General features: G+C 52.5%; 10 protein-coding genes across 10 annotated transcripts; 3 read left to right on the top strand and 7 right to left on the bottom strand.

Annotated features, from left to right (window-relative positions):
- Window positions 1–37: 37 nt before the first annotated feature.
- On the top strand, window positions 38–241 carry BO95DRAFT_362453 (uncharacterized protein; the record flags this gene model as incomplete). The annotated part of the gene is made up of 1 exon (XM_025582580.1): window positions 38–241. A coding segment is annotated over one exon (204 nt), but the record flags the coding sequence as incomplete, so codon positions are not given.
- A 490-nt stretch (window positions 242–731) lies between these two features.
- On the bottom strand, window positions 732–1,115 carry BO95DRAFT_125258 (uncharacterized protein). Its single transcript, XM_025580470.1, has one exon. The coding sequence runs from the start codon at window positions 985–987 to the stop codon at window positions 775–777; it is 213 nt and encodes a 70-aa protein (XP_025442650.1). The 5' UTR covers window positions 988–1,115; the 3' UTR covers window positions 732–774.
- Window positions 977–4,541, bottom strand: BO95DRAFT_442530 (putative spindle pole body component). Its single transcript, XM_025586446.1, has 4 exons — window positions 4,234–4,541; window positions 3,903–4,111; window positions 1,345–3,751; window positions 977–1,282 (listed from the first exon to the last, which is right to left on the bottom strand). Exons 1-4 carry the CDS (start codon window positions 4,291–4,293, stop codon window positions 1,244–1,246), a joined length of 2,715 nt encoding a protein of 904 aa, XP_025442649.1. The 5' UTR covers window positions 4,294–4,541; the 3' UTR covers window positions 977–1,243.
- Window positions 4,542–5,132: 591 nt separating this feature from the next.
- BO95DRAFT_442528 (uS17 family ribosomal protein) lies at window positions 5,133–6,400 on the bottom strand. The gene has a single exon (XM_025586445.1). It carries the CDS (start codon window positions 6,155–6,157, stop codon window positions 5,306–5,308), a length of 852 nt encoding a protein of 283 aa, XP_025442648.1. The 5' UTR covers window positions 6,158–6,400; the 3' UTR covers window positions 5,133–5,305.
- A 516-nt stretch (window positions 6,401–6,916) lies between these two features.
- BO95DRAFT_496046 (glycosyltransferase family 20 protein) lies at window positions 6,917–8,871 on the bottom strand (the record flags this gene model as incomplete). Its single annotated transcript, XM_025590849.1, has 5 exons — window positions 8,414–8,871; window positions 7,941–8,313; window positions 7,509–7,879; window positions 7,120–7,459; window positions 6,917–7,067 (listed from the first exon to the last, which is right to left on the bottom strand). Exons 1-5 carry the CDS (start codon window positions 8,715–8,717, stop codon window positions 6,917–6,919), a joined length of 1,539 nt encoding a protein of 512 aa, XP_025442647.1. The 5' UTR covers window positions 8,718–8,871.
- Window positions 8,872–10,609: 1,738 nt separating this feature from the next.
- On the bottom strand, window positions 10,610–12,219 carry BO95DRAFT_442524 (putative metallo-beta-lactamase domain protein). Its single transcript, XM_025586444.1, has 5 exons — window positions 12,021–12,219; window positions 11,791–11,952; window positions 11,698–11,710; window positions 11,266–11,625; window positions 10,610–11,197 (listed from the first exon to the last, which is right to left on the bottom strand). The coding sequence occupies exons 2-5, from the start codon at window positions 11,872–11,874 to the stop codon at window positions 10,776–10,778; spliced, it is 879 nt and encodes a 292-aa protein (XP_025442646.1). The 5' UTR covers window positions 11,875–11,952; window positions 12,021–12,219; the 3' UTR covers window positions 10,610–10,775.
- Window positions 12,220–12,442: 223 nt separating this feature from the next.
- Window positions 12,443–15,924, bottom strand: acoA (aconitate hydratase ACO1). The gene is made up of 6 exons (XM_025591664.1): window positions 15,655–15,924; window positions 15,508–15,525; window positions 15,322–15,399; window positions 15,198–15,217; window positions 14,502–15,100; window positions 12,443–14,442 (listed from the first exon to the last, which is right to left on the bottom strand). Exons 1-6 carry the CDS (start codon window positions 15,688–15,690, stop codon window positions 12,833–12,835), a joined length of 2,361 nt encoding a protein of 786 aa, XP_025442645.1. The 5' UTR covers window positions 15,691–15,924; the 3' UTR covers window positions 12,443–12,832.
- A 1,057-nt stretch (window positions 15,925–16,981) lies between these two features.
- On the top strand, window positions 16,982–18,090 carry BO95DRAFT_413057 (putative C2H2 finger domain protein). The gene is made up of 3 exons (XM_025584268.1): window positions 16,982–17,156; window positions 17,233–17,412; window positions 17,525–18,090. Exons 1-3 carry the CDS (start codon window positions 17,116–17,118, stop codon window positions 17,640–17,642), a joined length of 339 nt encoding a protein of 112 aa, XP_025442644.1. The 5' UTR covers window positions 16,982–17,115; the 3' UTR covers window positions 17,643–18,090.
- Window positions 18,091–18,126: 36 nt separating this feature from the next.
- BO95DRAFT_413055 (putative mitochondrial carrier protein) lies at window positions 18,127–19,314 on the bottom strand (the record flags this gene model as incomplete). The annotated part of the gene is made up of 4 exons (XM_025584267.1): window positions 19,061–19,314; window positions 18,651–18,990; window positions 18,228–18,555; window positions 18,127–18,171 (listed from the first exon to the last, which is right to left on the bottom strand). Exons 1-4 carry the CDS (start codon window positions 19,230–19,232, stop codon window positions 18,127–18,129), a joined length of 885 nt encoding a protein of 294 aa, XP_025442643.1. The 5' UTR covers window positions 19,233–19,314.
- Window positions 19,315–20,086: 772 nt separating this feature from the next.
- Window positions 20,087–27,206, top strand: BO95DRAFT_473341 (uncharacterized protein; the record flags this gene model as incomplete). The annotated part of the gene is made up of 14 exons (XM_025589717.1): window positions 20,087–20,273; window positions 20,321–20,990; window positions 21,053–21,136; window positions 21,183–21,306; window positions 21,359–22,889; window positions 23,693–23,855; window positions 23,939–24,109; window positions 24,176–24,863; window positions 24,931–25,739; window positions 25,820–25,924; window positions 25,973–26,091; window positions 26,153–26,232; window positions 26,294–26,453; window positions 26,516–27,206. Coding segments are annotated over exons 1-14 (5,397 nt in total). The 5' UTR covers window positions 20,087–20,271.
- Window positions 27,207–27,928: the final 722 nt, after the last annotated feature.

The following is a 27,928-nucleotide window of genomic DNA, read 5'->3' as shown; positions in this document are numbered from 1 at the left end:
CCCTACATATCCCTTGAAGACACTAACAGTTCCCCTCCAGACCGCTGCCGTCCTCGCTCTCACCGAGGTCCGCTCCGAGGACAACACCGAGTTCTCCAAGCTCCTCTCCGCCATCAAGGAGGGTTACACCGACAAGTACGAGGAGTCCCGCCGCCACTGGGGTGGTGGTATCATGGGCGCCAAGGCTGTCGCCCGCCAGGAGAAGAAGCGCAAGGCCGTTGAGGGTGCCATCCGTGTCTAAGCTAGTCTCGTGTCACTAGATCCCCAGATACCAAACCAAAAAGCTTAGCTATGTGAACCGAAAAAATTTCACTGCACTGACGGGTTACCACAAAAAACTCTTATACCCATACGAAACCTTTTTCAATGACGCGGTCTTTTACCTTTCCCCTCCATGTACAACCTTGCAGATACCCCCCCTTCATGAATGCTATTTCCCAATGATTCTCAACTCCTTGTCTCCTGCACCTCTTCCTCGTAGAAGTATACTATGTCTTTTGCATTCAAAGTTGAGAGAGGAAAAAGGAAGCAAAGCATTCATGTGAAGAGGTCTGCACCTCGTTAAGCGTAGTTGAGAGTTGCAGAATAGAATATGCACCCAAAGAACGACTACACCCTGGCTAGTTTGCCAATGTAGCACGGAGGCTGTATCAACCTCAGGCATTAAAACCTACCGTCTCAGCCTCAGGCACAATTTTCGACACCTAGGCAACCAGGGTCCAAATCATACTTGGCTTCTGTAGGTCCTCATGAAAATGCAATCAATGCTAGTTCCTAGTCCATACCACCCAAGTAGTAATAAAATAAATCCCATGAGATCACACGCATGGATAAAAGAAAGTATCTATACAGAGAATAGTAACGTGTGGTATGCTGGCGTGTGGTATGTATGGTACGACAAAAGCTAAACCCCCGCCAAATAATCAAAGAAAAGAAGAAACGAATTGATACAGCCAGCAAAAAATACACCCTGTCCCTTTCAACCATCCGATATGCTCCACTTATTGAAAGCACTGACAGGCCCCGAGGAATCAACGTGGTCAAGAGACTACCAAAGGGAGCCGGTAGAGGTAAGAAGTGGGAAAATGAAAAGAGAAAATAGGATTGACAAAGAGAAAGAAAGGATTCTTGGAAGCTCCGTGCACTTGCTGCGTGCAAAAGGAGGTTGATATCAGTCGAAGCAAGAAGAATAATATGTGATGAAGGGGAATCGAATCAAAGTTGGTTGTTGGTCATTCGGTCATTAGCGCTGAGCAGGTGGTCGTGTAAGGCCTTGCCTTGCCTATACGTGGTATGCTTTGTTAGTACCATATTGTGTGCGGAACGGACCGGGGTTGTGCTCACCTTCATCTGTTCGATTCTTGCTTTGAGTTGACTTGTCACTTCCGCAGCTCTTTTCCAGTTCTCTGCTGGTTCCGTGGACCTGGCAGGCTGGTCCTCGCCCGAAGCACTGCCAGGACCCCGTACGGATGAGCGTGTGGGGCTTCCTAAGCCAGAGTAGCCGGTGCCGAATGTAGGGCTGAGCTTTCGTCGCCCGAGGGCTCCTTCTCTGGTGCTCAGTGATGGAGAGTCCAGGCCGTTGTTCTCCTTCTCTTCGCTGGGGCTAGTGGAAGCATAACTACGCGGCCGGGAGGTATCAAACCGTGATCCTACGTGGAGTCCAGCTCGGGACATCGGATTGTACCCATTGTGGCCCGAGTCTTGATAGACCAACCCGGGTTCAGAGATACTGATGTTGTCGGGCAGGGCATTTGGTGGGCTAATGGCACTGGCGCGCAGCGCTCTAGCTAGCTCGCGCTTTAAGCGCTCGATCTCGCGCTGCTGCTTCTGGACCGTCTGTTCTGCTGCCTCCGCGTCACTGCGTGCTCGTACCAATTGGGTCTCTTTAGCTTTGATGCTCAGAACATCCCTAGTGTGGTCTTCGATGAGCTGGGCGTTTTGGTTCTGGAGTTCTGTGATCTGAGAGTTCAACTTAGTCCGGTCGTACTTCAGATCATCGATAGTGCGGGTGTATCGCTCTTTCTCGAGGCGTAATTCTTCCAGTTCCGCACGTTCAGCGGCAGACATGCCACTCATCTGCGGTGCGACTGGGGCTGGAGCTGGCTCGGCCGGAGCCGCTGGCCGGGCGATTGGGCGACCAGCAAGGCCCCTTCCGAGACCAAGTCGAGGTGCGGCAGGCAGCGGCGGCTGGTCCTCTGAAGGGGGTGATATTACACGCCTTTGGGGTGATGCCAAGCCAGCCTGACCAGCAAGCCTCTTTTTGAGGCCACTAGGGGCAGGAACGCCGCCCGGCTTTGCAAGCCCACCCAGCTTAGACGGAATGGCTCTCGTGGCAGGCTTAGATGGGGACGGTGCTGGAGCTGGCTCCTCGACAGGAGCTGGTGCAGCTGCAGGCCTCTTCGTTCCGAGTGCTGGCTTCTTGCCACCGAGGACCTTCTTGCCAACTGCCGAAGTAGTCTTTGGCGGGCCGACGATAGGCTTGGGTCTGTCCTTCGCCTTGACCTCCGCCGTCTCGTAGAACTCCTTGATCTTCGTTTTCCGGATATCATCGAGACCTTCAAGGTAAGGATTCATTGCCCGCTCTCCCAGGATTTTCATCAAGGTACCCAGAACCTCTGCGCCTCCAGCACGATTGACCTCGCTAGACTCAGTAAGAAGCTTTGTAGCCGCCTCTGCAATCGACTTGATCTCTGGTTTGGCCGGCACGTCCCTGGTGGTACGAAGACAACGGATCAAGAATTTGAGGGTTTCTTGCTTGACTTGCGGGTTCTTGTGTTTGAGGAATTCAAGGATCTCCTCCAAGCATTCCGTCAAACTTGTGGCGATAAAGACCGAGTCGAGCGCTTGACCTAGGGCATCTGCGACGCTTTGTTTCTTCTCTTTCAAGCGTTCCAACATCGGTGCCATGATAGTGGGTCGATACTTCAGGAATCCGCTGCGCAGGCCTTTGGCAAGTAGGTCAACACAGTTGGCGGCAACAGTCACGACTGCAACATTGGCATCTTTCATGGACTTGGCCAATAACCGTACCACCTCATCGAATGGCCCATCCTTGATTCTGGGTACGTTCAGTACAGTGTAGAGTTCATCCAGAGCCTCCTTCCTGTCCTTCCACTTCGACGAAGAAAGCTGTTCCGTGAAGTTGCCGGGTACTTTGGACGCCACATCCACGGGTTCCGCGAGGTCGAAAACGTCGACTTCGCCCTCATACTCTGCATATTCCTCAACTCCCTCCATCTCGTCATCGCCACCTGCTGCAGGAGCAGCACTGGCGACAGCCGCCGCATCCTGCTGCGCTTTGGTGAGCCTCTCCTGCTTTGGTGGCGGTTCTTGCTTCACGGCTTCGAACAACTTTTCCAAGTCAGTCTGTTGAACAGGCTTCAGCTCGCCCCAGAAAAGGGGCTTAATGGCTTCCTTCAGCCACCTATAGAGCTCCACGGTAAGGTTTTGAGCTTCCGCCCGAACATTCTTGTCTGCGTGCCCAAAGACCTTGGGTAAAGCTTTTAGTACCGGCTTTGGGTCCACAAGCTTGCACCCGAAGTTGTGATAGATCGCCTTCAACCCCGCCAGCGCGGCCGCAATCACCTTGGGCATTTTATGTGACAATGCGGGCATCATCTCCTCAATCACCGGATCCGCCTTATCCATCTCCACACACAGAAGCAGCGCCTCGATCGCATTCGCTTTGGCGGTTGGTCGTGTAGATATGAGACCCTTTTCACAGATTGGTAAAATTGTAGTTGCGCGCGTTCTAGGGGATGAGGCATCCTGTTAGTCTTGTGCTCCCAAATCGACCTCCCCTTCCTCCATCTCTCTCTGTTTCTCCACCCGAAGCTCCACGGATCGGAAACACTCCCCCAACACGAAGAGAAACAAAAAGGGAAACATATAGACCAATTTACCTTGTACAAGCCTGTACCCCACCAAACTTCAAAAATGCACAATAGGCTCCAAGACCTTCTTGTTGAGCCGCCACATTGGAATCTGCCACCGCGCCTTTCCAGAGTCCGGGGTCTTGTATGAATGGAGTGAATACCGGATCCGACTCGTCCGGCGTCTTTTCGAATTGTTGTTTGGCATCTTCGTATCCTTCCTTGCGGACTTTCCAGTTCTATGGTTTTGGGGGAGCTCGCAATCAGTATAAGTCTCTCGCCACATGACCGCCCGTCGAGCCCAGAACGAGGGGCTTTGCGGTATGGGAGGGATGATAATCCAGGAAAAAGGCTAGCAAACCTTGTGCGCGAACCGGTCGGGCAATGGTAAGGAGGAGAAATCCTCTTCTCCCTCGGCCATTACGACGGGTTAATGAGTAGTTTCCACTAGATAATGAGAAAAAAGAGAGAGCGACATGATTAGCGATTGCGCTCTTACCCAGAAGGAAATAGACTGGATGGCATCGAACTGCGCTTGTTGAGGTTCGATCCTCAAAGGTGACAAGTCCAAGCGCGCTGCAAAAGTCCTGAATCTCCAAGGGGGGAGGGGAACAGCGAGGAACAGCATCGAAGGATTCCCCATCCAACCCTTCAAAAATGAAGACGTACCTTGAAAATTGCAGATGATTGCAGATCTCGTGCACGGGCGAACAACCGGGAATAGAGACAGGGCGTAGGTTCCGGAGCTCACGACCAGCACACAGTATGAAGGGGGTTTTCGAGATGGAGTAGTTCCAGTGACTGGAAGATGAGGTAGTTCCGGGGATTTAGTAGGTAAAGGGGCTCCTAAGCCGGAGGATGTCGAGGAAGTGTGGCGATTAATACAAAGAGTGGGAGAGGGAAGGAGTTGGAGGGAAAGTAAACAACGGCAAAGTCACTGGGGTGACTTCGCGACCCAAAGACGGGGCTTGGCAGCCGTAATTTTGCTGCCCGCACCGCGCAAACCGGGGGGAGGGAGGGAGGGATGAAAAGTGTAGAGTGAATGATTGGCCTAGATTGACATGACAGCTCAATATACTGCTCTAATTGCCAACAACAAGATATTGTCTTACTATCATCAATACAGAGGGTGGGACAGCGCAAAAAGTATGTACTGCTTTATAGCATAAGACGTAGTAGCGTCGCGTATGCCTTGACTCTACTTCACTCTTTACCCCGGAGTCTGGCTTACTGGACTAAACTGGCTAGACAAGCCCGAATCGAGATTCCACACTATGCCACATGAATAGCTATAATATACACAAGGTTTACATACAAACCATACACAGTCAAGGAGAAGACGTAAATAAAAAAAAAACTCCTGGTAAGCCCACTCCCACTCCCCTTTCACCCTCTCCAATAAGAATGAAGCAGAGCAGCATCAAATCCCCCACTTAGTTCTGTGTAGTCTCAGCAGCAGGCGTATCCTTGGCAGCCTTCTTAGCAGCCTCCTTAGCAGCCGCCTCCGCCTCCGCCTCTGCCTCCGCCTTAGCAGCCTCCTCGGCCTTAGCAGCCGCAATCTGCGCTCTCTTGAACCCGATCTGCGGCACGAACGAGTCCTGTCGCTCCTGGATCAACCTCCGAATGCGCCCAACGTGCTCCGGGGAAGGGGAGCCGCCCTTCACGTTGCCGCCGGCCTCGCGGATGCGGGCCTGCCTGCGCTGCCACTTGGCCGTCCGCTTCTCCGCGCGCGCGGCGTCACGCTCCTCCCGCGTCATCACGGCCGGCCGGTCCTCGATAGGGTCTCCGAAGGGGGCGATGATCCGCTCCACCACGTGGTGCACGTTGCGGCTCTTGGGGTGCCCGGACGAGAACTCGATCACGTCGCCGACACGCAGCGACTCGCGGGGGTCCGAGACCAGAATGATCTCCTTCTTGCGGTAGTACTTGCGGAGGTGGGCGTCCCACTCGACGTTCCAGTGCAGGACGCGGACGGTGCGCACCATGCGGCCGGCGGATATGACGGTGCCCTTTTTGAGCTTGTAGGCGTATTGGCGGAGCGAGGGAGGGACCTCGGTCTGGACACTACTGGAGGAAGGGGCTTCGGCGGTCGGAGTGGCGGTCTCCACGGATGGTTGCTCCTGCGGCTGCTGCTCTGTTGGTTGCTCGAGGAACTTGGGGGCCGTCGTGGCGATTGATCGTTGGAAGAACGTAGGTCTGGAGAGGTATTGGGTGGCGGAGGCGGGGGTGCGGAGGACAGAAGTTCGCAGGGGCTGGAAGGCCCGGAGCACGTTGCTGAAGGCCATTGCGAAGCCTGTGTGGTGTAGAAGGAATTCGACTGAAGGAGTAGCGTAGGGTCGTTGTTCAGTCACGACCGACTCGATCTGTTAGACAAGGCCGCACAGCTCGTAGGGATTGCGATCGTGCGAGGCTTGTTTATCGGACGGTCTCGATTAGTGAGACTTTTTCTGAATGATATAAGCCGGTATACTGTGATCGCACAGCAGATCCCGGATAGTAAAGAGTGCTGGGGTAAGGTTAATAGACAGGCACGGCTAGATTTCAGATCGGAGCAGCATCGCGGCCGCGGGCGAGTTGGCCGAGAATTTCTGCAATCTCGGGCATGTTTGCACTTTTTGCACTCCCGCATACTTTCCCTCCGCCTTCGCATCGCTCCCAGACACAACTGGTTGTCCTGTTTACTATATGCGTTCACAAGCAATGCTTAATTATACTCAAGAATGGCGCTTCTCATTTAAAAACATTTCGAAGTGATAAGTGGGATATAATCAGTTGAGATATTCTAAACTATGCTCCTGTACATACACAGCACACCAACACCTCGACCTCAATCCCAACGAAACCATGAAACCTATGGCCTAAACGCAACAATGACTCTTTTGATATACTCCATACGGTAGAAGATAAATGACTCGACCAGGAAATGGATAAGCACGCCATATCGAAAGCAAGAATAAGAATAAACACCATAATACGCAATCTCCCCCAAGCCCAACGCTTTCTGCAGGCCGAGCAGAGGGTCTATCAGCACTTCAAGTCCATGCCTATGCTTCTTGCGGAGCCTTGACACCATTCGTGTGCTCCGAATGGTTAGAGGGGCCTGGAATTATACTAGCCTTCCTGGCTTGGAACTTTTCCGCCGATTGAGTCGATATCCGAGTCAGCTCAGTAACAAATGACTGGCCCCAGAATGCGCTATGAGATATCAGTTAGAAGATTGGTCTAGCACTGTCAAGCTTAGCCATACCTTGTATACTTGTTGACATATTTGTCCAGCTTAGAGAAGTTCAAGGCCCTCTGCTCATCGCTCATTGTGACAGCCTCCTGATAAGCCGCTGCAAGCTCTTCGGTGTTCCAGGGGTTGATAATAATACTGCCATTCAAGCTTTGCGCCGCACCCGCGAACTCCGAGAGAACCAAGCTGCCATGGCGTTTCTTTTGAGTGGCAATGTATTCGTAGGCCACGAGATTCATGCCATCACGTGTGGATGAGACAATGCAGGCATCGGATACGGCGTAGAGAGCGATCAGTTCGTCGAAGTTGACTGACTTATGTAGGAAGTGAATCGGCATGAACTCAACAGTGCCTGTCCTTCCATCAGCAAGGCCTCGAGAAGTCAGTCTGGGGGCACTCACCAAATTTACCGTTGATGCGGCCCACGAGTTCGTTGACCACAGCCCTTAGGTTTTGGTACTCTTCCACGTCTTGTCTGCTGGGAACCGCTACCTGAACCAGTACAACCTTTCCAACCCACTCAGGATGATCACTGAGGAAGACCTCAAGCGCATGTAGCTTTTGAGGGACGCCCTTAATATAGTCAAGACGGTCGACGCCCACCATTAGCTTCACGCCCTGGAATTTCTGCTCTAGCATTGCAATGCGTTTTTGAACTTTTTCCTTCTTGAGACCCTCCTCAAACTTCTCGGGATCGATGCCGATTGGGAAGGCGCCACAGGCAATCAATTTGCCCTGGAACTCGATTCCATTTGGAGTAGTAGGCAACCCCCTAAATCTAGGGTTAGCAAAACTCTGGGTCATATGTGAGAAGTCAGTCATCCAATACATACAGCAAACGCGAGCAGGCACTCAGAAAGTGTCTGGTATAATCGTAGGTGTGAAAGCCGATCAAGTCACAGTGAAGGACGCCGAGCAGTAACTCATTCCGCACAGGCAGGATTCTATAGATTTCGCTGCTAGGGAAGGGCGTGTGAAGGAAGAATCCGATCTTAACGTTCTCTTTGCTGTTGCCAATCTCTTCGCGAAGCATCTCCGGGAGCAGCATCAGATGATAATCATGGACCCAGATTAAATCACCGTCTTGAACTTCTTTCGCAACGGCCTTGGCGAAGAGGCGGTTGGCTTCCTTGTATGCCTCCCAGGCAGATTCATCGAAGGTGATCTCACCAGGGTGATAATGGAAAAGAGGCCAGAGGATCGAGTCTAGAGAAGCAGGCAAGAGGTCAGCGAATATGGTCACGAAGTGAGCATTCTAGTACATCGCGCCGACTATGCGATTCAATTGGCGAGGGGATGGACTGACTGGAGAACCCATTGTAGTGACGATCCGCAAGCTCGTCATCGATGAAGACCGGCACAGCCCCGTACTCTTCCTTCAGACGTTTTTTTACCTCGGGAATTTCCTCCTCTGGGACTTCCAGACCGGGCCAGCCGTACCATTGGAAAGTCGTGGACTTCGAGAGACCGCTGAGTCCACTAACCAATCCTCCAGAAGACATGGAGAAGTCGTATCTGCCATCCTCAGATCGCTTGATGGTGATAGGGAGGCGGTTGGAGACTAGTAACAGCCTAGCCTCGTTCGGGACGGGGTTATTGAGAGAAGGCATGCTGACGGTGATGCAGGCGATTGCGCAAAACTAGATGGCGAAAGATGCGCAGTCAAGCTCACTGACCAATGATGCAAATTGACACCAAAGCAGGATATGGATCAGAGCTCGGATCAGGTTCGATAAGGTGAGGATAAGAATGTAAAAAGATGCCGTGAAGATTCTCACGATTTGATTGATAGTAGTTTAGGGAAGAGATCAAAAGGCGGGCAAAGAGAGAGGAGGGGTAGGACAAGAAATCAGTTTGGGCCAGTCTTGGAAGATTCGGCGGAAGTTATGAAGGAATTGGCGCGACTCCGGAGAGGAAGCGGGATGGCGAGAGGACTTCTTGGTGGGGGGGGGAATGAGGACGAGAAGGGAAAACAACAGAGGAGAAAAGAAAATTGGCAAGTTTGGGGGACCTTCAGCGGTTCAACGAGTCAAGAGAAGTTTCAAGTAAGTAATGGTAGTATTAGTTGGCAGACGTAGGTAGGTTAGGTAGGTTAGGGAAAGTAGGTAGGAGTTGGAGTAACTGTTAGGTCTGGCGGCGGGGAATAATGGCCGAAGTGACCTCACCGCAGCGGGCAGCGCGCGGACCAACCGACCCAGGCTTGGGCTCGGGCAAGAAGATCAAAAGAACCCAGCAACTTCCTCACTAGCAAGTTCATCGACTGAGCCAGTGGTGGGGCGGTGGAAAACAGATGCACACCCAGCAACGAACAGTTTCTCGGTTGATTTGTGATTTGTGATTCGTGATTTGTGGTTTGTGGTTTCGTGGTGCTGTCTGGATGTACGAGTATGAAACTCACTCTTCAACGAGTTGTTGCGATAGGAGTTATCGCTTTGAAGGAGAGGTGGAGAATATAGGCGGAAGAAGAAGTAGAAGAGTGAGAGATGGGATGATGGGGGGGAGAGAGAGAGGGAGGGGGAGGGGGGAGAAGGAGGGAAGAAGCAGGTGGGGTGGGGAAAGAACTCCTTCCTCCTACTTTTACTATGTACTGTACTATGTACTCCGTATGTACAACGACCGACAGGCTGCTTAACTACTGCTCGACTACTAACTAAGTTAAGTTACGAGTCCAAAGTTACAGTAAAGTTCACTTACTGGCTGGCTGCTAAGGATTATTTGCTGAGGATACTGAGGAGCCCTGAGTTAAGTTCAAAGTGTACTACGGAGGAAATCCATGATACCTGATACAAAACGAACAAACGATGAAGTCACAGTCCGGATTGAACGATTTCTCGGCGCGGGATCCCTGCCAGCGACTCACCGTCCCCCATTCATCCCACGCTCCCGGGACTTTCAAGGGACCACAAACACTTTAGCCGACCCTTAGTCTCAAGAACACTTACTTGTCTGGCGTTTCATGCTTGTCATCCTGCCAGGGTACTGTCATCAATAGATATTAATATTCTCTTCTTCAAGCAAGCACACCTCTCACTCTTCCTCCCCATATCGGAAACTCCCTGGGCCCCCCGGGCCAGGCCTGCTTTCGCCCCGCCTAGATGCGGACATGATGACGGTTAGACGGCGTAATCGCACAACCAACCATATCTTGTACCCGCCACTTGACTGACAACCTTGCACCTACACAAGGTACAGTATACCGTGCTATCTCACTGCTATGGAGCCAAGTACGGCTTCCATTCGAATCAGACCAGTCATGGACCAAATGGATCAGAATTGTCGCATCTGCTTACAGCACCTCAAAAGCATGAACACGAAGCAGACGTCGGTACAGTACCAATGCAGACAGCAACGCAGGCTCGTTCGTTCGGGTGCCCGAATTCGTCCCAAAGAAGGTCCCAGCAGTGGATGGGTCTAGCCCCTCCGTCTATCCTGGCCTTCCCAAATTCTTCATCAGAGTGAGTAACTAACTTCCTTTCATAGTAATGTTGGTTCCTAGAATTCCCGAAACAAAACTACATATACTTCGTATCTCTATAATTCTACTCCCGGCATTTCTGCAGTCATTCACGGATGAAATCAGAAAAAGAAAGAAAAAGAAAAAGAAAAAGAAAAAGAAAAATAGAACGGGGAAGGAAAAAAGCAACGATTCCCTAATCCTCCTGACAGACTCAAAGCGGGGATTTGCCACGCTCCAGACTCCATTCATCCAGATCCCTGTCATGAACCACTCGACCTTCGTCCTCTAACTTCTGTAGCACAAGCTGTACGCCATGGCAGGCCGGTAAATGCAGGTTCTCCGGGACGTCTTTGTAAATCACCTTCACCAGCTCCATGGCGGTCCAGAAGGGTTTCGGGTGGATAGGCGGTTCCCCATCCGCGACCTCAAGCTGGCCGTACCGTAGGACCCGGATCACTTCATCCTCCCTCTGCTGTCGATGCTTGATATACTCGGAGATCTTGGCCATTGCACTGTCAATCACCGCCCCATGACCGGGGTACCCGCGGCCAGAGACCCGATGCTGCATCCGCTGTAGGCTACCCATGTACTCGCCAAGGTCTTCGAAAACACTGGTACCATGTCCCAGTACATCTTGACACCACATTAGTAAGGAAGGAGATGCAGGATGCAACATGTACACCTTGGAAAAGCCAACTTACTGTCGCCCGTGAACACCGCATCCTCTTCCTCCAGGACAAACATCATGTGGTCGACGGTATGGCCAGGCGTGTGGTACGCACGCAGTGTTGCGCCCTCCACGCTGAATATCTGGCCATCCTCGATACTGCGTTGACCAGGACCCGGTTGATGCTTGTAGATCGTCACGTGCGGGCAAAGCTCCAGAAGATCCGGGATACCTTTGACATGATCATGGTGCCAGTGGGTGAGTAGTGCCTGGTGCACGGTTGCATTTTCCTGGGCAAGTACGGCTTTGAGGTGAGATGCCCACGATGGCCTGCCCTCGCCCGTGTCGATCAGAATGCGCTGGTGACCTCGACCGATGAGATATGTATTCGTTCCTATCGGGGCATGGTTTAGAGAGGTCTGCAGGCTTCAACGAATCGCTTGCATATGGGCTGAAAGGCACCCACCTTGAAGTGTAAACTGAGCAGCATCCAAGTGGATTAGAAAAAGGCACTGCATGCTGCAGGTGTACAGGACTATGGAAGTGGTATGGGACGAACCTTGCCCGGATTGCCGCCCAGGATTCTCAGCACTGACGAACTTAACCGTTCCACCTCCGACAGGGTAATGAGTTGGGTGGCCATGATGTATGCACTACAAGGCCAACGAGTCTGTGATTACCTGGCCTGCGGCGGTATGAACTCTCCGGCGGACGTATCGTCCTGCACAATCAGCTGTCTGACGAGAGCGAGGGGAGTCTGCTTATGAGAGTAGAATCGCTGCTACTCACTCTGGAAGACGTGATCTCCGCGCCTGATGGTGAAACTAGTTCTGCAAGTATGCCCTAGAGTCTGACGATTGACGGATCGTCGCCCGCAAGCGCGGAGTCAACGAAATCGGGGGAGACCTCGAGGATAACGGAGATATGCACGTCACGTGCGAGTGTGTGGCACTTTCTGATCGTTGATAGACTGGACAAAATGCACGACTATGACCAAGATGGAGTAAATCATACGGATGGGGCAGGGTCGATCATTAAATGTACACGGCTTACTACTCAACGATTACCTACCGAAGTGGGGTGCGCTGTGCTGGCCGCTGGCCTCGGCCTCGTCGGCATCACGTTCCCCTGTTATACTAAGCGGCATATTCAGATAACGCATCAATGGCACGCGAGCGTAGTTTGTCGGGTCTGGATTACAAGGGCACAGTGACCAAGAAAGTCGAGTTACATAAATGCACAATTGGAACAGAAGGAAAAATGGTATGCACGCAGTCCCTAACATACAGTGTATGATATAAAACAAAACAAAAAGAGTATATCCATGTAGTCCACCCTAAAATCTGAAGGGTACAAATGAAACCAGGCCCTGATGGCAGAAACAATTCGTTAGATTTTTCGGATCACCACTCCGCATCTTCCAGCCAGCAGCCGCTTCCCCGCTGCTCGGCAAAATCCACTGAGACCCTAAACAAGTCTCTTGGAGGTATCATCATGTTTCATCTCAGCGGACAGAAACCATATTTGTAGTTTACAGATGAGCTGGTCGCTCATCGTGGCCCGAGGCCCACTCTTGTCGAGTTGTTTAGATGACTAGCGATTTAGGCCTTACCAGCCTTGCGGGCCATGGTGTTCAGAGCAGATCCATCCTTGAACCACTCGATCTGGGACTCGTTGAAGGTGTGGCTGAGCTTGACATCGAAGGAAGGACCATCCTTGGGGTGGACGCGGAGAGTCATGGGCTTGCCAACCTCGAGCTCAGTGCAGAGGAGGTCAACCTTGTCATCGGGCTTGATCTTGTCGTAGTCGGCGGGGTCGGAGAAGGTCAAGGGAAGCATACCCTGCTTCTTGAGGTTGGTCTCGTGGATACGGGCGAAGGAGCGGGTGATGATGGCAAGACCACCAAGGTGGCGGGGCTCCAGAGCGGCGTGCTCACGGGAGGAACCCTCACCGTAGTTCCAGTCACCAATGACGACCCACTTAACACCACGGGCCTTGTAGTCACGGGCAGTGGCGGGGACGGCATCGTATTCACCAGTGAAGGCGTTCTTGATCTTGTTGGCCTCACCGTTCTCGGCGTTGATGGCACCAATCAACATGTTGTTGGAGATGTTGTCAAGGTGTCCACGGTACTTCAACCATGGGCCAGCCATGGAGATGTGGTCGGTGGTGGTCTTACCCTGGCACTTGATCAGGATAGGGATACCGGTGGCATCCTTGCCATCCCACTTCTCGAAGCCAGCAAGGAGCTGGAGACGGTCACTCTCGGGGGAGACAGCGACGGCAACAGACTCACGGTCCTTGGGAGGAGCCTGGTAGGTGTCACGACCGGGGTCGTAGCCCTGGGCGGGGAGACCCTCGCCGGAAGGAGCCTTGAGCAAGAACTCGTTACCGTCCTTGTCCTTGAGCTTGTCGGTGAGGGGGTTGAACTTGAGGGTACCGGCAACGGTCATGGCAACGACAAGGTCGGGAGAGGCAACGAAGGCGTGGGTGGCGGGGTTGGCATCGTTACGACCAGTGAAGTTACGGTTGTAGGAAGAGATGATGGAGTTGGCCTCGCCCTTCTTGATGTCGCGACGATCCCACTGACCAATGCAGGGACCGCAAGCGTTAGCAAGGATGACACCACCGTACTCCTCAAGAGTCTGGAGCTGACCGTCACGCTCAATGGTGGCACGGATCTGCTCGGAACCAGGAGTGATGGTGAAGATAGACTTAGACTTCAAGCCGTGGTCGAGAGCATCGCGGGCGATGGAGGCGGCACGGGACATATCCTCGTAGGAAGAGTTGGTGCAAGAGCCGATAAGACCGACCTTGAGCTCCTCGGGCCACTTGTTGGTCTCAACAGCCTCCTTGAACTTGGAGATGGGGGTAGCCAAGTCAGGGGTGAAGGGACCGTTGACGTGGGGCTCGAGCTCGGACAGGTTGATCTCAATCAGCTGGTCGTACTCAGCACCCTCATCCTCGCGGAGCTCCTTAGCGTAGCTTCTGGCGAAGTCGCCGATCTGCGTACGCTTGGTGGCCTTCAAGTAGTCGTACATGCGGTCGTTGAAGGGGAAGAGAGAGGTGGTGGCACCGATTTCAGCACCCATGTTACAGATGGTGGCCATACCAGTGCAGGACAGGGAGTTGACACCAGGACCGTGGTACTCAATGATAGCACCAGTACCACCCTTGACAGTGAGGAGACCGGCGACCTTGAGGATGATATCTGTACGAACAGATGAGCTAATAGTCCAAAACATTTAGAATTGACATGCAAATACTTACCCTTGGGGGTAGTCCAGCCAGACATCTCACCGGTCAGCTTAACACCGATGACCTTGGGGGCCTTCAGCTCCCAAGGAAGACCAGCCATGACATCGACAGCATCAGCACCACCGACACCAATGGCAGCAATAGCAAGACCACCGGCGTTAGGAGTGTGAGAGTCGGTACCGATCATCAGACCACCGGGGAAGGCATAGTTCTCAAGGACGATCTGGTGGATGATACCGGAACCGGGCTTCCAGAAACCAATGTTGTACTTGGCGGTGGAGGAGGCCAAGAAGTCGTAGACTTCCTTGTTGATCTCGTTGGCGCGGGCAAGATCCTTGTCACCGCCAAGCTGAGCCTCAATCAAGTGGTCACAGTGGACAGTGGTGGGGGTAGCGACGGAGGGCATGCCAGCGGACATGAACTGAAGGATGGCCATCTGGGCGGTGGCATCCTGGCAAGCAACACGGTCGGGGCGCAGCTTGAGGTAGGAGGTACCACGCTCGATGTCCTGACCGTGCGGGTCGTCAAGGTGAGAGTACAGAACCTTCTCGGCGTAGGTAAGAGGACGGCTCAAGCGACGACGAACAATGTCGAGGTTCTCGGACATCTTCCTGTACAAATGAAAAATAAGACATTAGCACGCGATTCCATCGATACGAATGCTTGTTGCATCTTGAGTTGATGAAGGCTGCTATGGTGTTTGCGTACTTGTAGTTGATGTAGTTACCCTGCGAAGCGCCTATTAGCAAATTGTGTTCCAAACCCGGTATTCGCATACCCGAAGCCAGCCGAGGGCACGGGAAGCTTTCATTGAGGGATGTCCACCACTCACCTTCTCGAGGTTGGTCATCTCGACCTTCTTGTCGAGGGGAGAGTCGCTGACGGTAGCCAGACCCCGGGTCCCGAGGAACTGAGACAATTCATAATTAGTATTCCAAAGCTTCCTGGATTTTCACCTCGTCCCAGAACTATCGCAGTTGTGGGATCTTCAAGGTTGAAGGAAGGCTCGAAGGCTTACAAGACGGGACTTAGGGGCCTATAAACAATTCAGTTAGTATTCCGTGAGCCCAAGGAGACATCAGCTGGCAGCCATCGCCTCTCATTCTTGAGAGAGGATGTCTGTCTGCCTCGCTGAATAAGGAGTACGTGTCCAGGTAGAACTTACCAGCGCACCCATGCGCGCAAGCCTTGTGGAGATCATGATGGAAGCTCTCTATGCGAGGTGGGCAAGGCCGCAACACATCCAAGGAGAGACAACCCAAAAAGGTGTGATAGAGTGGAGTGGGAAAGAGAGAAAGAGGAGAAGAAGAGGAAGAAGTAAGAGAGAAGGGAAAATGGAGTAGATAAAAGGAAGCTCTCTGAGTGGGAAAGAATTCTTGTTTCCGCCAGACAGCGGTTTACTAAACCGGAGAAGAGGGCCAGCGCCGTGACCCGTAACCGCTCCTTGACAGTACGAGTCCCGTACGCATTCGTAGCGTGCGACCGGAGAGATGGAAGTGGCTGGTTATATCCCCTTCTTACCGTCAGCATACGGTAATTTTGGTGAAATTCCGGTCGACCTTTTCAGACTTGCAGACCTCCCTTTCACCTCAAGGACCCATAATGTACTTCTTTGCCTTTACCCGGCCAACCGCAGGCTGCCCGTCGATTCGAAAACGCTTCACTGTCAGTGGTCTTTGCTCCTGGAGGCGTAATCGGACTGTCAAATCCGTGATTTGAGGATGCGCGGAAATCCACCCCCATGTTCCTCCACGACCCTTCATTGAGTTGCTATTCTACCTTGTACGTTGGCTACTAACACTGGCTGGCTACCTTAACTATTTCGGTCCTGGTTCCGGGGGAGCCGTCATTGAAGTGTTTCTGACAGTACAAGATTGTAATGCTGATTACTTACCTAGTACCGGCCACCAGCGCCCGCACAGCTCGTGCACAGGGCATGTGAGAGGCAGCGGTGACCCAATCATGTGTGCCGGATTATATGCTACATCAAAGGACATTCTTTCGACGTCACCCTGTTGCAATGTCTTCTAGTAGAATTGATGTCTTCACTCGCCATTAAGGAGGGTATAAAATATTTTGCTATGATCGCAAAAGTACAGAATTGCCCAGACACCATTCAAAATTACCGCACCGTCTTTTCCATCGGTGTCTTTCTTGTTGCTGAGGGGACCTGTAACTTGAAGTGGGCGCAAGAAGCCATTATTGGGTCGGTGTATTATTTCACCTGAACCACCAGTGGACGACTGGCTGTTTCCATCCGGCGGCAACATGCCGAACGCATAGCAACGTCATAAATTACGGAAACCACGGGGAAATGGCCGTACGAACAGCTCGCTGCTGACAGAGAGCCGAGCGTGAGCCGAGGCCTGCCGATGGGAGTCCCGCGGCCCGCCGCCAAGATCCTTGCCCCCTACGCCCAATCAAGTGCGAGACGTTTGAGGAATTTCTTCTCGCACGCACAAAGGCGGAAATTTCAAGGGCAGCGACCCGCTCCAAGGTTTTAGTTTCGCTCCGTTTATCGGTACTATCTGCCTCTACCACGATCACTGGAGAGCATCCCGTTAGGCTAGGTACTCCATACTATCGCTATTTTGGGGCTCCGTCGTGATATCAAAAATAAAAAAATATGGGTGCTGTCAGGAAAATCAAGACCAAGCGCAGGACTAGGTAAGGATACTTCTTCTTGATACTCCCGCATGCGTTGCGCATAGGTGCATGGCTAACCTGCCTCTTCATTGTCTAGAGACTACGATCAAGTCCGCGCTGATATCCAGTCGTCTAAGCATCTCACACAGTACAAAGCTACCAAAGATCCGGAGGACCTGCCCGGCCTAGGACAACACTATTGTGTCGAATGCTCCAAATGGTTTGAAAGCGAGTTCAACCTGGCCGGCCATAAGAAGGGCAAGAACCACAAGAGAAGGTTAGTTGATGGTCTAATATGCTCCGCGCGATTACCCCGGATTTGCGATGCGAGTGACAACTCTATCGCCTCAATGCTCATCTTCTTGTGCTAATTCAACTGGTCCAAATAGACTACGCATCATCCGCGAAGAAGCTCATTCGCAAAAAGCTGCGGAGGCCGCAGTTGGCCTGGGTACCGACAATGGCGTGAGAGCGCAGGAAGAGACCGTGATGGCCATGGAAGATTAAAAATCTACAAATGATTCTACACAAGCAATCAGCCTCGCTCCAAAATCGCCAACGTGAAGCAGAGCGGGTTGGACCTGCATGCAAACGACCCTTTCGGTACTGCGACAGACCTCTCATGGGCTCGAAAATTTTTTACCGCATCAATGCAAATTTGCAGCCGTTGTCGTTGTCACCAAAGTGATATGATTGGCTGTTTGCGGACGAAGCTTGTCGCCCGACGCGTGATTCGCCCAATCTCACACTAAGCACGTGATAACATCAGGTGCCGAAAATCGCCAGTTCTGTGCCGAACGCACTGCTTCCGTCTTGCGGTGACCCCCTTGCAAACTGCCGGTTCTCGGAGTGTCGCACAGTTAGATCCCCACTCGGATCGGATCCGACTCCTCTTAGGCAAGAATAATTTACAAGCTGCAATTTTAATTACAGAACGTGGGGGATCGATCGAGCTGTCCTGTTCCTCCTTAGTCGAGCTTCTTGTATAAGTTCAGGCTTCGTGTAGATATCTCATAAGCCATTCGTAAGTCGCCCACTAAAGTACAGATTGTGAGCGCTGTCCAATCTGCCGTTTGCGACAATCTCACATACCTGAACCGCATTCACGATGAATGCCCTAAAGCTACACACCCCGAGGCCGCGGTAAAAGGCCTTCAGACCTTCAGTCTGATAGACCTCTCTGGCAACCTTAATTGAGCTTGCATCGCGTGTGTGTATGCGAGACGGTAGAAGAGGGCGATCTTGAGATGTTTCAATTGTCCCAGCCTGCAGTCTTGTCTTGATCACGTCTAGAGGGAAGACCGACGCCCAGGTGACAACGCCAGCAATGCCGCCGCAGAGGAGGATCTTCAATGCAGCCAGATTCGTAGTATCGTCCTCGGAACTTATGAGACGCTTACAGTACTCGTAAGACCAGAAGCTGTGGCGGTGTGGGTGTAAGGTCAGTGTACGTCCTGTCAACGAGCCGCAGAGGGTAACGGCGGGGGGAAGATCCGGGGCAGGCAGATCGCATACTAAAACCCATAGCCAATGGCGTCTCTGGCGCAAGTGATTCCTCCTGCATAGTATAGGCCCCTCCAGCCTCGGGTACTAATAATATCTTTGGCAACGGTCCAGGAGGAGATCCCGGGCCGGGTGTCCAGTTGGGCTCGACATTTGATAAACTCTGTGGGAGACGATACAGTCCAGCTGGCTAGTCCGCCTGCCGCACCTGCGAGCCACACTTTGTACAGAGACGTCCCTTGGGGTGAGGTTGGGTCTGTAATGGCTGTGTCCAAAGTCATCAATGACCGGTTGTAGGCCACGAAGAGCAGAGCGTTTAGGGCTCCATAACCCAGTATCGGAGCAGCGGAGCCTGTAATCAATGATTAGCATGGGTTCGCGGTTTCGTTCATACAGTAACAGGATTCATCGTGCTTACAGACCTCGCACCAGAGAAGTGACGCTCTCCAGGCGGCTCAATTGCTGGGTGGTAGATGATGCAACGACTTCTGCATGCTGTCCCGCCTGCAGTCGAACCTTGATAATGTCAAGCGGGTTGCCGATGATGATCCCAATAGCACCGCTCAAGTAGCCAGCCCAGAAGTCGGCGGACATATCATATGTGATACGATTGGAAGGATTCTGGCTTTCAGCAACGGTGAATCGTCGTAGTTGGTACACAATTGCAATGTCATCACTGACCAGAGAGCACTGGCAGGCGGCGTGGATATATTATTTAAACCATCCCGCACTAAGAAGCGACCCGAAAGTTACTATACTCGATGGGTCCTTAGCACTAACAGGTCTTTGCGGGGTATTTTGCACTCGGGGTTTGGTTTAAAGTTGAAGCCTCGGAATAGACATATTCGAAGATAGGAGCCATGAGAAGAAGAAGCCGGAGTCAGAGACAGCCAGTGTCGCTACATTGCTCGCCAAGCTAGCGAGTTCAAAGGTGTCTGTCCTCTGTGCAACACACCGCATTTTCACTTACATCGTTACAGAACAATATTTGTGCATATATTTCAAGTACTTGTACTGCTTCCATGCTGTTGTTTTAGGCATTATTGCGACGTATCACTGAAATATAGAACTTCGTTCTCAAGCCATAAACGAGGACGACGCTGCAAGGTTCACCGCAGCGGCCCAATGGGCAAAGTGAGAGCCACCATAGGTATTCCCTATCAGCTACTCCGTTCCGAGCGCCGATATAACAATGTCATCTCATCGGAGCCATTGTAAATGGCTAGACAACTTATCAACTTCCGAAAACAATTTGATGCTGCCCGCAGCTTTAGTTTTACCTGAAGGGACTAGTGCAATTCTATGGACTAGCATGAATAGGTGATATTGAGTCCAACCAGTTGATGGGCGCCCGAGGCATCATAATCCGCGTAGCTCTTGAAATGGAAATTTGGTAGCATTCTTCTCAACTGTGCCATTATAATTTGCCTCAAGTTCGCACGTTTACCAAAATCCGCAGCGGTCCATTGTTGACAGGATCATGTGACCACGCGATACTTTGGTGTCCAGCAATCTGTAGGCAAACGCGCTAAGATGTGGCGAGCGCGTCCTACTGACTCGGCGAAACAACAACCGCCACCAGCGACCAAGCGACAGTTAGAGGGCCTCAAACACAGGTTGATACGTATCATCCATGTAAGGTCTCTTTATCTGCTATCCCGCAACTCTTCTAATATCCATAGGTATCGCCCACGACCCGTCCTCAAAGAGAATGCCACGAGCACGCCGGCGAAGCTCCAACCCGGCACTCCCGGGAGCTCCATCGACCGGCTCTCAAGACCCTTCAAATGCCCTGGATCGGCCACCCCTACACGCACATCAGAGAAGCCCGCGAGGAAGAGACGGAAAGTGAATTATGCCGGGGCCGACGGAGAAGGCAATGATGAGGGTGAGAAGCCGTACACAAACGAGGACCGTCTCGCGCTCGCCACCCGGGACGTGAATAGGTTTCCCGTCTTCAAACCGAAGGACAAGGACACAGCATTCCGACAGAGATTCAAGGTGCCTCTCATCAACAAACAGGTTGACAGTTTTGGTGCCCGACCAGCCCCGACGCTGGGGATGAGGCAAGGCGCTACGTTCGTTGTGAAACCGTTGCATGACCCAAGTGGCGAGTTCGCGATAGTGCTCTACGACCCGACTGTTGACGATGTCGAGGAAGCAGAGGCCAAGAAAGAACCGCAAGGCGATGCAGAGGGTGAGAAGCCCCAACTGGACGAACCGCTGGTACACAAGAGCTTGGCAGATATTCTCGGACTCAAGAAGAAGGTCGAAGACAGACCTAAGGTCCCTGTTGTCATCGATCCACGGCTGGCGAAGGTTCTCCGGCCGCATCAGGTGGAAGGTGTTAAGGTGAGTGTCGGTCTTGTTGAGAGATGGGCTGCTTTCTTTGACTAAGATGAACTCTTACCTAGTTCCTTTATCGCTGTACAACCGGCATGGTAGACAAGAACGCGAATGGGTGCATTATGGCTGATGGCATGGGCTTGGGTAAAACGGTATGATAATCGCCTACAATTCAATCCCATCTACTAATAATAGCAGCTGCAATGCATCTCATTGATGTGGACATTGCTCAAGCAATCCCCGGAGGCCGGGAAGACGACCATACAAAAGTGCATCATCGCGTGTCCATCCAGTTTGGTCGGAAACTGGGCCAATGAGCTTGGTAAATTACAAGTAATGATTTTAAAAAACACTTAAACTGATGATATTTGCAGGGAAATGGCTTGGCAAGGATGCAACCACTCCATTCGCAGTCGACGGCAAGGCCTCAAAGACGGAGCTCATTGCTCAAATGAAACAATGGGCCATCGCGTCCGGACGATCGGTCGTGAGACCATGTCTGATCATTTCTTACGAGACCCTGCGCTTGTATGTCGATACACTGAAGGACACCCCGATCGGATTACTACTATGCGACGAAGGCCACCGACTGAAAAACAAAGAGAGTTTGACCTGGACTGCGCTCAACAGCTTGAATGTACAACGCCGGGTGATCCTGTCTGGTACCCCAATCCAGAACGATCTGTCGGAGTACTTCTCACTTCTCCATTTCGCGAATCCGAACCTGCTGGGATCGCAGAACGACTTCAGAAAGAGGTTCGAGTTGCCAATTCTTCGAGGAAGAGATGCCGCGGGCTCAGAAGAAGATCGAAAGAAAGGAGATGAGCGGCTGGCTGAGCTTTCAGGCATTGTGAACAAATTCATCATTCGCCGAACGAACGAGCTGCTGTCGAAGTATTTGCCGGTCAAGTACGAGCATGTCGTATTCTGCAACATGTCCCAATTTCAACTCGACCTCTACAATCACTTCATTGAAAGTCCAGAGATCAAGAGCTTGCTCAGGGGTAAAGGGAGTCAACCGTTGAAAGCTATTGGACTCTTGAAGAAGCTCTGCAACCATCCTGATCTCCTCAATCTATCCACAGACCTTCCAGGCTGTGAACACGCATTTCCGGATGACTATGTTCCTCCCGAAGGACGAGGGCGCGATAGGGATATCAAATCGTGGTATTCCGGCAAGATGATGGTCTTGGACCGTATGTTGGCACGTATCCGCCAGGACACGAACGACAAGATTGTTTTGATTAGCAATTATACGCAGACATTGGATCTTTTCGAAAAGCTTTGCCGGTCACGGGGATATGGCTCCCTGCGATTGGACGGTACCATGACCGTGAATAAACGACAAAAGCTCGTCGACAAATTCAATAACCCTGATGGCGAGGAATTTGTGTTCCTTCTCAGCAGCAAAGCGGGTGGGTGTGGTTTGAACTTGATAGGTGCGAATCGACTGGTTCTGTTCGATCCCGACTGGAATCCGGCGGCCGACCAGCAAGCCCTAGCGCGTGTCTGGCGTGACGGTCAGAAGAAGGACTGCTTCGTCTACCGCTTCATCGCCACTGGCTCGATTGAGGAGAAGATATTCCAGCGTCAATCGCACAAACAATTACTTTCTTCGTGCGTGGTGGACTCCGCCGAGGACGTCGAGCGACACTTTTCTTTGGAATCACTTCGCGAGCTGTTCCAATTCAAACCGGACACTAGAAGTGATACACATGATACCTTCAAGTGCAAGCGCTGTCGGCCCGATGGGACACAGTACATTAAAGCCGCTGCCATGCTGTACGGTGACACCAGTACTTGGAACCATTTTGTGAACGACGGAGAGACAGGCCACCTCAGCAAGATCCAGGACTTGCTGATCCGACAGGAGACTGGGGAAAGAGATGTCTCTGCGGTTTTCCAGTATATCAGTCATTGAGTCATTGATAGATAGCGAGCACGATTTTATCTTGTCATGTCTTAGCGTGCATTAAACGAGCCTCTCAAATAGATGATTTAATGCCATTACACTAATGTACCAGAAGCATGGTTTCCATTATTGTAAGTGGGATTAAGCAGTGGTTATATTGGGCAAGGATGAAAACACACTGTAGTTAATTATTGATTAGGCGGTAAGGAGTCGGCGGTGCCGAGTGCTGACACTACGTCACATCGCATCCGCTAACTAACTTGAGTTATCCACGTTGTGCCAACGCATCTTCCTGTGAGAGCTCCCCACATTGTTATTGACATCGTGCCTACTGCCGAGCGACAAGGCTAATTATCGGTATAAGCAAAGGGACCGCGAGGGGCGACTTGAACTTTCCTCAACAAGGAAGAAGCCGTGCCGACTTGCGACTGATGGCATGGGAAGAATAAGTTAGTTGGCTTGCTAGTTAACGTTAACCTACTTTACATACTAGTTCATTTACAGCTCCTCCTTCCTGGCGAGTCACCACCGCCTCACCGCCCAGCCTAGCCAGAACGACGCTTGCACACCATGAAAACCATCTAAAACCGGCCCCCGGAGCTTAATCAGTCGTTCGATTTTATGGGAATCGGAGCGATGGATCACTCAATCCAACGTTCGCTGAACGATAAGCTCTATGACCGGAGGAAACAGGGAGCCTTGGAGTATGGATACTTTTTTTTATCGATAAGAGAGGCCAGATTAGTCGCAATCAACACGGGTAGTCAAGACTAACTCATGCGATTTCTCCTACCAGGCTCGAGAAGGTCGTTCGCGAAGCCGCTTTCAGGGGGGAGCACGAGGAGATTCGGAAGATCGTCGACCAGCTCTGTCACGATTATGCCTACGCCGTGCATCAGCCTCATGCCAGAAATGGCGGCTTGATAGGCCTCGCTGCCGCTTCGATAGCGTTGGGATCCGTGAGTCCTACCCCCCCCTCCCCCCCGGCAATGTATACTCGATGTCCGCGGTATAGGTACTGAACTATTGGATTACTATATAGGAAGGTGTTGCACCGTACTTGAAGGAGATCGTACCGCCGGTGCTTGCATGCTTTTCCGACCAAGATGCGCGCGTTCGGTACTATGCTTGCGAGAGCATGTACAACATTGCCAAGGTTGCGAAAGGGGAGATCCTACTCTTCTTCAACGAGATCTTCGATGCGTTGAGCAAGGTGAGTGCTCGTTGTCGATGGGGTTGGGTTTTCTGCCTGCTTACTATTGCCCGTCTCGATCCATAGCTCGCTTCCGACTCCGAATTGTCGGTCAAAAACGGCGCAGAACTCCTCGACCGACTTGTCAAGGATATCGTTTCCGAATCGGCGGCCTCTCACGTCTCAGTGCTGCAGCTTACGGAGAAGCAGCAGGCCGATCCGGAGTCATTGGAGGATGTGGATCTACCGACTGCGTTCTCGCTCCCGAAATTCATCCCCTTGCTTAAAGACCGAATCCACGTCACAAGTCCCTTCACCAGAACATTTCTGGTTTCGTGGCTCACGCTCCTGGACACGATACCCGACCTAGAGCTCATCTCGTTTCTGCCGGACTTCCTCGGAGGGTTGATCAAGTTCCTCGGGGATCCGAATAGAGATGTCAATGTCGCGACTCAGGCGCTTCTGGATCGGTTTCTATCGGAGATCAAGAGGATCGCTCGGCTCAAGAAGGGAATCGAGGAAAGCCGCAAAGACCAAGGAAGCGATACTAGACAGTCCACAACGAGTGACGGTCTTAGCGTGACGACGACGACCGATCAGACTCTAGCCGTCGAGTCGGAGATTAATGATAACGCGATAGAAGATTCCGAAATAGATTCCGTGACTGATGAAGATGGATTCAACGCAGACGGGGATTGGATTCCTGGCCAAGACGTCCAGATCGACTATGCAAGGATATTGGAGATTCTCGTGGGATATGTTGACACTTCATTCGGTGAGCTATCATTCACTTGTTCTAGTACCTGGTGGAACGGACACTTACGCGCATCATAATTCGCTAGTGGAAGAAATGCAGTTGACGGCTTTGCGTTGGATCGACAATTTCTTCGAGATCAGTCCCGAAGACATCTTGCCCTTTGTGCCTCGCCTGCTGACCCAAGTACTCCCGGCGATGTCCAGCGGCTCGGACCAAGTGCGGCAGGCCGCCAACCGAGTGAATACATCTCTGCTGGAATACATCGTCACATTGTCCGAAGACACGTCGGAGGAGACCTCCCGACAAGGGCCAGTGACCAAGCCCAGTAACACGAATGGCAAAGACGTGGTCGTCGAACGAAGGTCGTCCACACCAGGCAGCAGACCTTCCGAAGGCACGTCGAACGAGACGAAAAAGCAGGCCTCGCCGCCACAAGAGGTGTCGACCGAGCCGACCCCCAGGAGCAGCATCATCTCAACATCCGTGCCGCCCGCCGATCTCGACTACGCTGCGGCGGTCAACTCTCTGACGCTGCAGTTCCTGAACGAGAACGAGACCACCCGTGTCGCGGCCCTGTCCTGGCTGATCATGCTCCACCGCAAGGCGCCGAAGAAGGTGATCGCGTTCAACGATGGCACGTTCCCGGCCTTGCTCAAGACGCTGTCCGATCCCGCGGAGGTGGTGGTGACCAAGGATCTGCAGCTCCTCTCGCAAATCTCCAGGAACAGCGAGGACAGCTACTTCAAGTCATTCATGGTGAACCTGCTGCAGCTCTTCTCCACGGATAGGAGTCTGCTAGAGGTGCGCGGGAACCTCATCATCCGGCAGCTGTGCATGAACCTCAGCCCCGAGCGCATCTACAGGACTCTCGCGGACTGTCTCGAGAAAGAGGAGGTGAGAATTACCACCACCACATTAAAGGACCATCACGACTGAACCCCCCTCACTGACCCCATTCATTAAATGAACAACAGGACCTCGAGTTCGCGAGCATCATGGTACAGAATCTCAACAACAACCTCATCACAGCTCCCGAGCTCTCGGAACTCCGGAAGCGCCTGAGGAACCTCGACAACAAGGTAGGATATACCGGCCGCACGTATTCCAAGAAACTGACCCAATGTCAGGACGGCCAGGCTTTCTTCGTCGCTCTATTCAGGTCCTGGTGTCACAACGCGGTCTCGACATTCTCGCTCTGTCTGCTCGCCCAAGCCTACGAACAAGCATACAATCTCCTCCAAGTATTGTACGACCATCTTCCCTCGAACACCAGCGTTGATAGTCACTAAACAAATATCCTGAAACAGCGCCGAGCTCGAAATGACCGTCAACATGTTAATCCAAATCGACAAGCTAGTCCAGCTGCTCGAATCCCCCGTCTTCACCTGTCAGTTCTCCCGTTGGCCCCCAGCTCCCTCAAAGCTCACCACTCCTAACAACAACAACAGACCTACGTCTCCAACTCCTCGAACCAGAACGATACCCCTACCTCTACAAATGCCTCTACGGAGTCCTAATGCTCCTCCCGCAAAGCTCCGCCTTCGCCGCCTTAAAAAACCGTCTCAACAGCGTCAGCAGCATCGGACTCCTCCACACCGGTCCCCGACTGTAAGTCCCACCTCCCAAAGCATCATCATCTTCAATCTCTAACGCCGGATGGAAAATCCCAGAACCGCGCTCCCCTCCTCCCTAACCACAAACTCCACCTCCACCTACGACCGCCCCACCGGCAGCAGCCGCCTCAAACGCGAAGACTCCTCCAGCTCAACCTACACCACCACCTCTGCGGCAGCAGCCGCAGCCGCAGGAACCTCATCATCATTATCGTCCTCAAGCACCTCCTCGATCCGGTGGGTCGAACTCCTCGACAAATTCAAATCTGTCCAGGAGAAGGCCCGTCGCGCCCAGCGCGCCTCGCAGCGACCCCTCGACCAGGACGCCGGCGGGCCCTTCGGGGTGGCGGCCGGTGACGGAGCAGGAGGACTTACACTCACACGACACCCCGGCGCAGGCGTAGATCTAGTCCACCGCGGGGGCCGCGACCGGAGTACCATCGCCGCCATGTTGCCAGATGTGCCGAGGGGAGGCACGGCGGGCCTGGGAGCCGGAACCGGTGGGGACGGGGCGCGCGCCGGCGGTGGGCTCGATTCCGGTGGGAATGGTGGTGCTGGTGCTGGTGCTGGTGCTGGTGCTGGTGGTTCGGCAGGTGCAGGTGGTGCAGGTTCTGGGCCGGGCGCTGCGGCTGCAGCAGCTGGGGGCGGCGCGGCCGGTCGAGCCGCGGCCGGGGCCGGGCACAGACATAAAACCAGTCTACCGAACCTGGGTCGCTTGGGGATTGGGGGTCGCAAGTCGAAACGGTGATCGTTTCGGTTCGGCTATTCTTGTATTTCTGGGCCTCGGGGGAAGACTGGGGGTTCCTTGTTTTTTTTTCTTTTTGTTTCTGTTTTTGTTTGTTTTGCATTTCGGGAAGTCGTCAAGAGAGCGGGCAATGAGGGCCCGTTTCGATCTTTAGATGGAGATGAAAGTTGGGGAGGTCGGTGAATGATGAACAACAAGGAAGAGGTGGAGCGCGGTGTCTTGAACCTGCCTATCCCGAGATTACTCAGGATATATGCCTAGATGTGAAGCTGTCATTGGCCTGCATCCCGCCATGCTTCGCAATGATGCGCGGGAGCTTGCCAAGATGATATGATATCATTAGACCATCGCAATCCGACTTCGAGACTTACTATACCTTTCTTTGACTCCTCCACGTGACTGATGGCAAACATGTAAGTCAGATGCTAGTGGTAAATGTATATTCGGGGTAGACCGTGTAATGTATGTACAGTAAGGGTAGCGAGAACAGTTTGAAACAGATAGATGCGCCGTCGAGGTCACCGACGACTCGCTAATGGGCTCGAGTAAAATATGGACAGATAGAAAGTGCAACATCGCTTGAGCGATCACAACTCCGAAGCAGAAACAAGACAGCGGCGGCTAGAATCAACGGAGCATAGTCAATGGTCGAAACAGATCATGCATGAAAGGCGTCAGCAAGATGGTGGCATATGACTTCCAGAAAATAGCCACGAGGAGATACA

This window comes from Aspergillus brunneoviolaceus, assembly GCF_003184695.1.
Source record: "Aspergillus brunneoviolaceus CBS 621.78 unplaced genomic scaffold BO95scaffold_31, whole genome shotgun sequence".
Lineage (NCBI taxonomy): Eukaryota > Fungi > Ascomycota > Eurotiomycetes > Eurotiales > Aspergillaceae > Aspergillus > Aspergillus brunneoviolaceus.
The sequence above is the reverse complement of the archived record's forward strand: the minus strand, read 5'-3'. Positions and strand labels throughout refer to the sequence as shown.